The sequence below is a fragment of the Alexandromys fortis genome, unplaced genomic scaffold (assembly GCF_014885135.2).
Source record: "Alexandromys fortis isolate MF-2015 unplaced genomic scaffold, M_Fortis_MF-2015_v1.1 scaffold_78, whole genome shotgun sequence".
Classification (NCBI taxonomy): domain Eukaryota; kingdom Metazoa; phylum Chordata; class Mammalia; order Rodentia; family Cricetidae; genus Alexandromys; species Alexandromys fortis.
In genome coordinates this window covers 3829364-3842890 of record NW_026067977.1, presented here as the reverse complement: position 1 = coordinate 3842890, position 13527 = coordinate 3829364, and the positions used below count along the sequence as shown (strand labels likewise).

At 38.7% G+C, this 13527-nt stretch overlaps 1 protein-coding gene across 6 annotated transcripts; it reads left to right on the top strand.

The window, feature by feature from the left end:
- Positions 1 to 772: 772 nt before the first annotated feature.
- Tshb (thyroid stimulating hormone subunit beta) lies at positions 773 to 12321 on the top strand. 6 transcript variants are annotated; one of them, XM_050157547.1, is made up of 4 exons: positions 773 to 973; positions 6895 to 7017; positions 11130 to 11292; positions 11749 to 12321. In XM_050157547.1, exons 2-4 carry the CDS (start codon positions 6968 to 6970, stop codon positions 12001 to 12003), a joined length of 468 nt encoding a protein of 155 aa, XP_050013504.1. In that variant the 5' UTR covers positions 773 to 973; positions 6895 to 6967; the 3' UTR covers positions 12004 to 12321. The 6 variants fall into 6 exon arrangements, with proteins under 6 accessions (XP_050013504.1, XP_050013505.1, XP_050013507.1 ...); XM_050157548.1 differs by having other exon boundaries at positions 6884 to 7017; XM_050157546.1 differs by lacking the exon at positions 773 to 973 and adding an exon at positions 6264 to 6406.
- The last annotated feature ends 1206 nt before the right edge of the window (positions 12322 to 13527 follow it).

Below are 13527 nucleotides of genomic sequence, written 5' to 3'. Positions count from 1 at the left end.
CATATAAATTTGGTGTATTAGGGGCTTTCAACTGTTACCAAAAGAGAGAAGCAAATTGACATGTTCCATATTTAAATTAAATTTGTCATCCACTTAGGAGCTTTAGAGGAGAAAACGATCAATCACATTAGGACCAGCTCTTCTTGATGAGTTTTATGTATTGGCTATGAAGCAAACATTAGAAGAAGTTAGGTAAACAAATGGCTTTGTTTTAAATGGCAGGTCATTCTAATGTGACTCTCACAGGTAACTACTGATTTGAAAGAAAATCTGCTGCCTCCAAATTAGAATTTTATGGAAATAGAGCACATTAGAAACTAGAAAAACATCTATTCTCTGGGGATGGGGAGTGATAACAAATCTGTTTCATATTATAATGATACTCCTATTTTAGCTGCTTAGGATGGATGAGTAGGGTTTTTCCTTTGAAAATGAATTGATCTGTAAATGTAATATAAAAGATGTCAAAAAGCTTGTTTTAAGTTTGGCTTTGCCTAAAGCTGTCTGTAGAATATCTGAGTGTTTAGTAATTTGGGGATAAATTTAATTATGTACTCTAGTATTTCCTTTTACTTACACAACCAACAAGTATCTATTAAATTCTAGTGTGTGGTTTTGCAGATTTGAATTCTGAGAATGCAGTGTGAGTGAGTGAAGCAAAGCCCTGCCTTTTAAGTTGCTCAATTCAGTTTTGCAGGGGAAGACAAAGAATACATATCAGTGAAGGGTAAACAAGCTAATACCAGGAAATTACACATGTTGTGAAATGAGGGCCTAAGAATGATAGAAAACGTGCTCTGTTAGATGTGGTGGCTAAGGAAGGCTTTCATCGAGCTGAGATGAAAAGAAGTCATTCTAAACTATGATGAAAGGACTCTTTAGAAGGAACAAATAAGGAGTAAGATCCCTATTGCAAGAACAAGCTTGGAGTGCTCAGTGGAATATGGGAAGTCAAACAGTGCTTGGGAGCATGGTACGTGGGTGTGGGGAACAGAGAAGTAAGTAGGTCATTTGTACTACTTGACTTTAGAACAGCTTTGTTTGGTATTATTAACAGTAAACTTCCTGTATTGGGTTCCTCTCTCCTACTTCTATGTCTTTAGTTTGTAAATTTTTTACTCTAACCGTCACATGGTATTCTCCTGTTCACGTGTTTGTGTCTAAATTTCCCCCAAACATATCGAAAGGGGCCTGTTGTATTCCAATATGACTTAATCTTAACTGCAATCTGATATATTAGAAGTTATAATGTCACAGAAGAATTGTGGAGTTACACAACTTAACACTGCATGTATTTAAAGTGCACAATTTGATGAGTCATCTTAAATCAAGATAACACATTTCTCCTAAAGGTCGTCTGCCCTGTTGATAATCTTTTTCCCTTTGTTAAACCTGAGAATTTGTAAGAGAAAAATAAGTTCCACAATTTTTGAGCCAAATTTGGAGCAAGCTTTAATTAAATACTGGACAGGATGATGGACTCCGCCAAGACCATTTTGGGTTTCTCAGAAAATGGTGACAAGTCACATTTTGCAGAGGTTTAAAAAGGCAAAACCACAAGGCCATAGTATTTCCCATCAGGTCCAATCAGGAGCAAGCATACATCCTACTTCCTGCCTGTATACCTCCTGCCAAAGTCCATCTGCTGCAACAACAATCTCTTCTGCTGCAGTTGGATCAAGCAAACTTGTTTAGTGTAGCAAAAACATGTGACTTGTCATCTCCCAGTCAAGCACAACCCCTGGCATTCCAAGAAATTATCTGTCCTTGGGCCAGTGGGGCTTACAGGGTAACTTAGCCCTTACACTGTATATACCTTTCTCCAACACTAGGCAATCAATTTTCTTTCTGTTTGTATTTATTATTATCAGAATCAGAAAGCATGTACTTGTCTTTTGGATTCACCTTTTCTCACAAACAATATTGCTGTGTCAACGATTTCTGTTTATTATTGACAACTGTTATTTTATATGTGCCATGGCTTATTTGTCACTGTGGACGACCATTGGGTTATTTCTAATTCTAGTTCATTACAAAGACATTGTGAAAGTTTGTACACAAGTATGTGTATGGGCACATGTTTGTGTTTCTTCTGATTTGAATCCCTAGGAGCAGAACGGCTGAGTTAGTCAGCATGTGTATATGTGCTATCATGTTAAATATGACACAGGAATAGTAAAGTAAAGCAGCAAAGGAAGGCATCTGGGAAGTGAGGAAATATAGAAGAAGCAAGGTTAAATAGATGAAAAGAAGAATGAGATTTGAGAAGATTGTTATGGGAATAATATAACAAAAGATTAGAAATAATGGGACAAAATCAAGAAATGACTCCCATAAACATAGAAGGGGGAATAAAATAATATTTCTTTAAACAGCAGCAATAACAAATGCCACTAACAATGTTGTAGAGGGGAAGGTGACAAGCATAGAAGGTTTCTATGAAAAATAGAAATGAATGGAAAAGAATGAAGACTTCCCAATAATGAAAAGATAACATTGGATGCATGTATGAAGAGGAATAAAATGTAATGATGTATAATTGAAAGAAAGCATAGTGCGTGAGTGCATGTGTGTGGAGTATGTAACCTAAGGTAGCTTTTTTTCTGTATCCTCACAAGTTGTAGACTGCTGGTTATTTGCATGGAAATGGGGAGGGTCAGCTGGAATGCAGATACTTGTCTTTGCTATTCCTTATCCAGATGTTGAGCCTTGTAGATAAGTGTCCATATCTACCAGAGCTGTCTTCACTTTAGTTGTTTCTCTTCTTTGCCTACAAGGGGCCTCTGTTGGCTAGGCTTAGCTTGCAGTCTGTGGGCTGGGCAGGTTCTCTCACCCTCCAAAGATCATATCCCCTGGGTGGCTGCTAATCTTGGGGAGAGGGATTGATTAGCTTCCAATTGTAGGAGAGCATGAAAAATCAGTCATAGCACTGAGATCTGTACAGGAGGAGGACCTGCTTTTGTATTTTCAAACCATTGTGAGTGTCAATCACCCTGCTAGAGAGATGCCATGGAGAGATACCAACCCAAAGCACCAGAACTTCAGCTCTGGGACTTCATAGTAGTGGGCAATGAGTAGATGAGAGGAAATGTCAGGGCCATGGGTTTGTCCTGGAGGCCTTTTCCTTAGGGCCACTGGCCTTTTGGAAAAGTTTTCTGCTTCTCCAAATAGTCAATTATGTGTTAAAGGTGTTTAAATAATAGTGTGAATATCTTACTTATACTTACATGCATAATTACCATTTCCGGTGCATTTCAATCCTTAGTGTGGATCTTGATTTATGATCTAGTGTAATCCTTCTGGACTAGCCTGCTAGCAATAAATTCTCTTCAATGGCTTTCACTGAAGAATTCTGGGTTGATACAATTTTTCCCTTCAGCACAGATGAGCCACAATCCTTAAGCTTTATCATTCTTTTTGGAATTTGTCTCCTTATGTTTTCTACATTATCTGTAATTTTGTCTGTTCTTAAGGCGTTTCTCTTTATTATTGGTGTTGGTGATGACATGTTTTAGTTTGGGTTTCTTTATAATTTTATACATGAGTCATTGGGGCCTTTGGAGCTGACTTATTATTTTTATAAGGTCTGTAAATCTTTAAGTGATTGCAGCTTCAATTTTTTCTGTGTTCCTCTTCTTTGAGAATTTTGCTTTCTTATGTTTAGAATCATGACATTTTTCTGAATTCATCAAACCTTAGTCATCTTTCAAATTGTTTTCACTGTGTATTTCATTTAGAATTGCTTATATTAAATATCTTTAGCTTCATTAATCTTTTCCCTTGAAGTATTTAATCTGTTACATATAATCTATCCATAACAGCATACTTTTTGTGAAAATATTGTTGCTTTCATCTTTAGAAGTTAAATTTGGTCTTTTATGCCTCTACTTAGTATTTCCCCTAGGTACTTGAATTTATAGAAGTTGGTTATAATATAATCCCTAGTTTCTTGTTATATATTAATTCTTTTATGTATACCAGTTCTGGTTCAATTTCATCTTATTATGAATTGTACTTTGCTGCTTCTTTGCATGCCTAGAGTTGTTTTTTAGTTAAATGCCACATACTGCAGATTATACCTTGTTGGTTGCTGGATGTTTCTGCATTCCTATCCATATTCTTCAGCTTTGTTTTGTAAGTTGTGCTTTTTGGAAATAGTAAATCCTCACAGGCATTGTTAGAAAAGGTCAGAACAGCATTTAGTTAAAGACTAATCTCCCTCATAATTGAAGCAAAACCCTCTGAGCAGCCGGCCTCATTCTCCATAAATTAGGAGATTACCACTGCTGCAAGTTGGAAAGGATGTTGTGCCTCAACCTGGATGTGTCTGGATAGCTCTCTTTCATCTTCTCTGGATTCCCCCCTGCCCTTCAGCCTCAACTAGTTTCTTCAAATGTATACATTAATCAGTTTTCATCTGAGTACAAAAACGATCCTCGACACCCTCCAGAAGACTCTGCATCTCTGTTCTTTCTAGTATTCTTCTCTGTGAACTCACAGTGCACTGGCTTCCATGGATACTTAGGCCTACTTTATCAATCTAGAAGTACTTTTTCCTCGGCCTTACTTACTGTCTTTCCCTGTACCATAATTAAGACCCTGCCTTTATGGAGTAAAATTGATACCTTTTGTTTCCCTTCTCTTTGCTACCAATTATGGCAAACTCCCTGGTTCTCTGGCTCTTAAAGTCTTTCTTCTGCCTCTTCTACAACGTTCTCTGAACCTCAGGTAAGAGAGTGTTTGTAGATGTACCTACTGGGACCAGGCTCTACAACTCTGTATTTTGATTGGGTGTGGTTTTCTCTCTGTTGCAAAGAAGTTTCCTTGATGAGGGGTGAAGAAGATACTTATCTGGGGGTATAAGGACAGATGTTTAGATTGCTGTTAGGGATTGTGCTGGTTTAGAAGTTTAATGGTTATAGACTCCCCTCCGATAGCCATGGTTTTATTAGCACTGAATAGTTCGCTATGTTTTTAGTAGAAGGCATGGATTATGATTATGGATTAGAGATTATGATGTTAGTAGTTTGTATTCAGAATATGTGCAGACCTGGACCAGCTGTTCTTGTTTTATATCTGTTAAACTATGTGTTGTCTGTGAACATCTCCAGACTGAGTGTCTGTGTAATGAACTGCAACCAAATTTAGTATGTAAACTTGCTAAAGATGCAATGTAGTAAAGTTGTGGCAAATAGCTGTCTTAGTCAATCATAGAAATCACGCCTTCTCCATCATGAGCAATCAACTGTTCAGAACACACTCCTGTAAGCCACACTCTGAACAGCATCCAGTCAGACTATTTCTGTGCCTCCCTCTCTCTGCTTTCTGTCCACAGATGCTGCCTGACTTGTGTTTTGAGTTCCTCTATTTCTTTTCAGAGCCCTGTCTGATTTGCAAGTCTTTCTTTGTTCAGTTAACTCTGTTAAATGTATTTTCCCTTAACTCTTCCTTGACTTTGCCATCATCCTTTGGGGAGACTCACTTATGCCAGAAATCATATTTTGTCCATCACATTAATAATAAAGATTAAAGTAAGGGAAGACAAATGGGATATTCAATATCTACCATATGCCAGGGGTTCTATATATTTAATTCCTTTAAAACCCCTAATCATTAGAAAAGCCATGGAGAATTAGAGAAGGGTTTGCAAGAGTGGTGTTTCTCAGATGAGCCATGAGAGATGAACAGGAGTTATCTGAGATGGGACATGGGATGAAGTTCTGGGCAGGTGTTCCAGCAGAGGGAACAGAATATTCCCAATGGAAAGGGAAGTAGAACTAACTTGAAAAACTCAGCTCAGCTTGCCTAAAGCCACAGGAAGCAGAGAAAGGCTGTGGCTTGAGGATCAGGAGATGGTGAAGATAATATCAGAGTCAGAATAGACCATGAGGGGCTTTAAAAGAGATACTAAGCCTGGACATTTTTTTTCTTACCCGAGGGCCATTTGGAAATGCCAAGTGCAAGTCTGGGGCATGATACTTTAGTTACAGTGTGGAAAAAGTGGATTAAATGAGTAAAATTAATACATAGGTATAGAGATTGAGAAAGTATAGATTAGTTCAACATATTGAGTAATAACTTCACACTTGACCAACCATTTGCACATTCAATGACTATATTGGCTAAATATTTATCAAACATATTTTTGTGTTATTATAAATTAACTATTTCTTATGGAGTCCCTGCTATTTGCCACTTATATAAACAGTGATATTAATTATTTTCTGAGACGTGATGATGCTATGTATTTCATTCATGCCTTGAAGTCTCCATCCCTCGCTTCCTGAGTTTTAGGATTACAAGCACACATCAATGTACCTTTTGAAAGGCGAGGAACCTGGAATAAGCACAACTCATGAATGCAATGATATTGCTAGCTAATGACCACACCAGAATTTGATCTCAGGTCAGTTTGACATCCTGCCAGATTTAGCCATGTTACTCAAAGAAACCTTTCACATTGTAAGTTATATCAACATCCTTTAAAGTCCAAACAAAACAAAACATTTTGAACTAAAATATTTTTGTTGTCATACATGGGTCAATTGACCTAGATTTCCAGAAAGAAATTGCCTTTGCTTTATAGATGAATAATTTCATGTATATATCTCTACATAAATAGGTGACATTTAGAGCCCTTAAGCCCCAGATAAATTTGCATTCTCAGGAGTTTTTCACCATTTCTCCTAATTCTATGGTCTATATTAATATTAACAGATATTAATATCAATAATTAACATTAACAAATATTAATAAAGAATATATTTGAAATAAGAGAGAGGAAGATGCATGCTATAATAATGTCAGAGTTTCCGGGGGAGGATATTATGAGCCTGTTTGTATAAACAAGTTTTATTTGGGGTTCAGTATGAATTTTCAATAGATGATTTTCAGATAAGGAAGCAGCAATCCAAATGCAGTTATATAAACAAGAAGATCAGAGGGGACTTATCCTGAAGGGTATAAAATGAACAGAGTCTGGGCCATCACAGCATCCACTCGCCAATGCAAAGAAAGGTAGGTGTCTACCCTGAGCAGGCCCTGCAAACGAGATGCTTTTATTATCACTTCATTTTAACAGTGTAGCATTTCTTTAAAAACTGCAAACGTTGAGACAGAACTGATAGGCTCGACAGTTTTTAGTTATTGTTCCAGATCATGCAGGGGTGGGTGAAGGGGAGTGAGCCCCACATCGGCTGATGAGATGAGCCCGCGCTGACTGAGGATGCACACAGCCCGCCAGTCTGCTGGTGGAGAGTGAACAGGGTGCAAGAACTTCTCCTGCTCACAGGTCGACCTCAATGTGTTTAGCACTAGAATAACCTGTGCATTTAATCCTCACAATTACTAATGGCCATTTTGATGAAAATGTGTTTGGGGAGAGTTTTAGAATTCACTTTGGAGTGTGTACATGGGTAACAGTGTTTTCACTGCCATCAGGGACACTCCATGTAACAAGATCTTTTTAGCTATTTAATAGCGAATCTCTCTTGGCTAGTATACAATACATACACCTTATTAATCTAATACATTTTTCTTTCTGGAAAAGTACTCTGCTTTAGTGAAATGCTGGGGTTGCTCAGAAGTAGAAAAATTGATTCTTTTCATTGTACAGTAAGTAATGACTTCAAGTAGAAAAGAGAGGTAATAGATATTAGCAGAGCAGAGAGAAATGTGTTTCATAATGCGAATAATAAAAGCAGAAGGAAAATATGGAGAAAAGGTTAAGGGAATGAACACAGGGAACGTGCTGAGAAAAGGAAAGTATTAGCACTGGTTTACACAGTGCTATGTAGCTAAGGAAATTTTCTTATATAGGAGTCTCATGCATTATTTTATTTTTATGACAGCAGCATTGTAGATTACTAATTCGAATTTAACACAGAATCACGGATTGTTCGTGCTGTGAAGATTTTCCTGGTAGCCTTTTGATGTTTAATGTTTCTTTTATAGACAAGGAAATTGAGGTACAGGAAAGTTAAGTGAATAAAGTTTTACTATTTATAATAAAGAAGAAAATATACAGAATCATTCACATTCTTTATCTTTGCAGCATTTTATGAGCACCATGACTGGTGATCCAGTCCTTTTTTTATGCCTTGCTTTTGTTATGTTAAACTTCTATATTTATAATAGGGAGTCTTGCTGGGCAGTGGTGGCGCATGCCTTTAATCCCAACACTTGGGAGGCAGAGGCAGATGGATCTCCGAGTTTTAGACCAGTCTGGTCTACAGAGTGAGTTCCAGGACAGCCAGGACTACACAGAGAAACTCTGTCTCAAAAATTAACCAAAACCAAAAAACCAGAAACAAACAACCCCCAACAACCCCCCCCCAAAAAAAAAACAAAACCAAGAAACCCAAAAGGGAGTCTTAAAAGTGTCACTATTTTAGAAGAGATTTTAAAAATCATGTGTTCATGTGTGTACTGGATATGAGGGTGCCTGTGTAGATCAGAGACATCGATCCCCTGGAGCTGGAGTTACAAGGGGTTGTGAGTTATCTGATCTGGGTGTGAGAGTTGTGCTCAGGTCCTTTACAAGAGACATACTTGATCTTAGCCACTGAGCCATTTTTGCAGCCCTATCTTACATTTTTTAAAGGGTCTCGTGTGTTCCTCTGGTTTTATCTAGCAGGTGAATAAATGAGATTAATATTTTCATCAGTTTCTTATAGACCATGGGAAATTTCTGCTCCTTAGGTTCTGAGCCAATATTCAGATTATAGGTTACTGACATGCTGTTCCATGTAGAACTGCGGAGCTAGAAGCCATTGGAGGACTGTGAAGATGGCCAGGGCTATGTGGACAGGAAGGGAGAGTATTCCATCACACTTACCTGGCTGCTATTTTTAAGATCCTTTGGAGAATCCTCTTGATCTGTGTCACTAATATAATAAACTAACTGAATACTATATAGGGAACTTGTATTTTTATGAAACACCTGGAAAAATCATAATTCCTGAGAAAGGAATTCTTAAGGCTTCAGCAGGGGTAGAATCTTAACTGTAGAGCTGAATATGAGGTTCAGTATGTGTGAGGCTCGGGTCCTACATCGGAATGCATCAAATAACAAAACCAGGAATTTTTATGTTTTTACTTCCTAATGCAAACATTTAAAAAATGCTGCAAGGGATGCTCACATGTGTAATGCCTTGCTGAACAGAGTTTACCACCGAACACTTTTTCATTACTCATCCATCTACACGAGTAGCAAATGTAATAAATGGAGGGCAATCGAGTCATAGCTTGGACTTTCTTAGAGAACTTAGAACAAACTATATTTTAAATTTGTGTCATACTTGGTTCCTCTTGAATTATTGGTGTTTTGAGTCAAGGACTATGTTAATACATGTCTCAGTGCATAGTCCAGATGCTCAGTACAGGTGTGTTTATCCAATTTCGGCAATGCCTTTGCTAGGAATAAGAGGCTGTTGAAATGGCTGTAGGAGTTGACATTTAGAATCAGTCCTTAGGAACTTTTGTAATACTTATTTTTGTCTTATACATTTATTGAAGACAAAATTCTGGTTACCTGAGACTGACTTACAAGGTTTCAATAAGTAGAGATTTTAAAGTATGCAGCTTCCAATTGTTGACCCAATTGACAGATTTGAGAAAATCTTGATATATTTATGATGATTTAATAAATTGTGTAGTGATTAATTTTCTTTTAATTTTTTTATAGCTGTTTATTGTGGGGTGGTGGTGCTGGGGAAGCACGACAGCATACATGTGGAGGTCAGGACAACTTCTGGGAGGGAGCCTGTTCTCTGCATCCTCCATGGTCAGGACAACTTCTGGGAGGGAGCTTGTTCTCTGCATCCTCCATGGTCAGGACAACTTCTGGGAGGGAGTCTGTTCTCTGCATCCTCCATGTGTGTTCTGGGCCTGAGCTCAGGGAACTGGGCTTGAGCAGCAAATGCTTTTACCCCAGAGCCATCTTGGCAGTCAGTGAATAATAATTTAATAGAATTGCTTCAGTGAGGAACACACACACACACACACCAACACACCAACACTGATAGTTGAGAAGGAAAAACATCCAAACATACCTAGTTAGTAATATTAGTAAAAGGAAATAAAAAGTCTTCTTTATCTTAGAGGTGATCAACCTACATCTAAAAGTCTGAAATTTGATTATCCTCTTTCAGTAACAGAATCAAAATAATTATAAGCCATAAGCATTTCCCAGATCATTACAAGCTCAGCTGATACTGATAGCTTCTCTGTTAGACAGGCTGGCCGGGACACATGTTCTGATCGGTGGCCCCCTTGCTGCCCTCCATACAGTCACGACTGTAAAGATGGATCTGTTTTCTTGGCTGGACTAGTCTAAATGTGTCAAACTAGTATTTTCAGCTCTCTGTATTCTTTTAAATAATGAGTGCTCTGCAACTTCTATGTAAAATGATCTTTTATTTCAACTTGAATTTTTTTCAACTCTAAAAGAATACCTTCAAGGATTCAGAAGGGCCTTCTAGCTGGTGTTATTACTTCACACTAGTCATAATTTTACCTGCATTTTTCAGGACCTTCTCCAGCTTCCTTGACTAGCAGTAGTAGAATTATAGGCAAGATTACAAACACTGGGGGGTACCAGAGTTTGGTTATTTTTCTTGGTTTCTTTCCATCTCTAATTATATGAATCTTTTAAGCTGTTGAACCAACATTTTTAGACACTTATAATTCTGGAAAAGTCCAGTCCGAAAGAATATTTATTGATTAATTCTTATAATGACAGGCATTTTATTACAGCTCTATTGAATGAATTATTTCACACTTAGTTTACCAAAAGCTGTCAGTTTTCTGTTGTGATATTGCAAGCTTGCATGTCACTTCCCAAGGGAGCTCAGTGGTACTTGTAGGCAAGACCTCTAAAATGTGAGCTTCTGTACTATGAGTGTGCAGGTCCATAGCTGCATCCGCGTGTATGTGAGAAGGTCTGAGAAGACTGGATATGTAAAAACACCTCATGTAGGGCTCAGAGCTAAGTAACTATTCAGTGTATTTTAGCTGTCCCCATTATTGGCTGCGTGTTTATATATATGCATAAGCTTTCCACAAACATGCCTCTGAATGTACAGAAAGGATACATGTAATGAGTTCTGTGATTTTTATCTTTGATTTAGCATGAGTGCTATCGTCCTGCTTTCCGTGCTTTTTGCTCTTGCATTTGGGCAAGCAGCATCTTTTTGTATTCCAACTGAATATACAATGTACGTGGATAGGAGAGAGTGCGCCTATTGCCTGGCCATCAACACCACCATCTGTGCCGGGTATTGTATGACAAGGGTATGTTGTTCACTGTACTTCCTTTAGCTACAAATTATATAGGCCGGAAGTAATCTGTTAATATTTAGAAAGTAAGTGAGATAAATCATAGCATAATTTTCCAATCCAATGGTACTGTCTTTTTGGGAAGCCAAGAGCATTGTTTTTAGAATTACAACAATGTGTCTCTATTTGGAAAAAGAAATAAAGATACATTTGCAATAGTCTACCCCCAATTTATTTAAACCTCATTTTGTTCTCCTGATCAAAGGTAAATGAGAAGAAGGTGTCTTTTGGGGGGGCGGGGCCTCTGGGGGGTTAAGTGCAGATGTGTTAAGCTAGTATTGAGTAACAGAGTTCAAGAGTCCTCTATAGGTCATCACTGAAATAAAGGGATGTCAGTAAATTATGGTCTTTCTATCGCACTATCTAGAGCAGTGTGAAATTTACACATTATGATCCCTTTACTTTCCATAGGATATCAACGGCAAGCTGTTTCTTTCCAAATACGCGCTCTCCCAGGACGTTTGCACATACAGAGACTTCGTCTACAGAACTGTGGAGATACCAGGATGCCCACATCATGTTGCTCCTTATTTCTCCTACCCTGTTGCCATCAGCTGCCGGTGCGGCAAGTGTAACACTGACTACAGTGACTGTACACACGAGGCCGTCAAGACCAACTACTGCACCAAGCCACAGACATTCTATCTGGGGGGATTTTCCGACTGACTTCAACGGTACTGCCACTCGCAATCTGGTTAAATGTGTTTACCTGGAATAGAACTAATAAAATACCATTGATACGTTTTGCCTACCGTTTAATCCATAGGCACATCCACACGGGCACTAGGGAGCTTAGGAAGCTTTAGAAGGAGAGGTGCATGAAAGAGGCTGTCATGGTTTCCATACAGAGCAGATGAAGGCAAACGGAAAAGTGGAGCATGAGCTGCCGCTCAGCCCCAGAGATGTTGCCTACAGACAGCAGGGGGTCTGTCTTGACCTAGAAAGCCAGTGAGAAGGTACTGCAGAATTACAGAAAGGAGGGGCTGTCTTTAGAAGCTGGAGGAATACGCTGTCCCTTTAAAGACCAGCAGCAGGGCTTGAGTGCACTGGTGAGACAGGTCCCTATGGAATGTGGCACAGAAAACATTACCTCTGTCATTCATGTGCTCTGAATAAAACTCCACCCAAATTCAGCCAAGAGCATGGGCGCCATTCTCCTTAATTTAATTACTCTGGTGAGCCAGCTGACCTGTGAAAGGGATACCCTGGAAGGTCAGCTAATAAAGCCTGCAAAAGAGGCCACGATCATTTTACATGTGGAAGCCTAAATCCTTCATAGTCCCTCAAGTAACAAGAGATACCTTCCAGCATTTATACCAAAAGCAACTTATGCTTTGGGGCTTTGGCTATCATAAAACACTAGTACAACCACCACAGGTTTCAGGGTCGGTGGAGAGGGCTAAGAGATTCAATGGAGTGGGTTCTGTTGTTTTATTTAACCTTAACCTTTGTTTATAGGGAGACATTGCTTTGGGTTTATAGGCTTAGTAGCGGGATATTTCTCTTTTCCTTCCTTAGATGCTCCTTCTTAAGAGTTGAACTTTAAGTGATGTTCTGTGGACTCAATCTTAAAAAGACTTTCTTCTATTCAGCCATTAATTGTCACCATGAAGTTGAAAACTACTTCTCAGTAGGGCCACGTAGAGTGGCTGTGTTGCACAGCCACTGGGGAAGCTTAGCTGGGCGTCTTGTGATTACCTGCATGCTGACAGGGATGACTGGTACCAAACCCTCACTTAGCTAAGGATGAGGGAATAACTGTGCACTTCCTTCCATACAAGAGCCACACAGCTACGGTACTCTCACCTTAATATCTAAAGCTGACACTTGCCTGAACACTAATCGAAAGCTGGGACTCGGAGTTCTCATGCCAACTGATAACGAGCACCCAGTCATTTAAGATTGTTAATCAAATATAGACATTTGATGGCCGTGTAAAATGTATAAAGTTCAAACCTACCTGGCATTAGCCATAAATGATTCTCAAGCATCCTGAAAGTGATTTTTTTGTGAAGAGATTTGGACTCTAGAAAGGACAAGTTGTTCACAGAGGCTACCTATAGACAGCACAGCTTTGGAAAATTTTATCTTTTGAATTACTTTAATAAATTTCCTGACTCTGCAGGGAGGGGCCAGCTCAGACCATGGATATAACCAGCCAGCACTATCACTGACCGGCACAAGAGTGGG

Bases quoted from the DNA above. Each gene is read 5' to 3' on its own strand.
- Tshb (XM_050157547.1), top strand. From the start codon at position 6,968: ATGAACAGAGTCTGGGCCATCACAGCATCCACTCGCCAATGCAAAGAA. The intron at 7,018-11,129 runs GTAGGTGTCTAC...TCTTTGATTTAG, and splicing joins ACTCGCCAATGCAAAGAAAG to CATGAGTGCTATCGTCCTGC. The intron at 11,293-11,748 runs GTATGTTGTTCA...TACTTTCCATAG, and splicing joins CCGGGTATTGTATGACAAGG to GATATCAACGGCAAGCTGTT.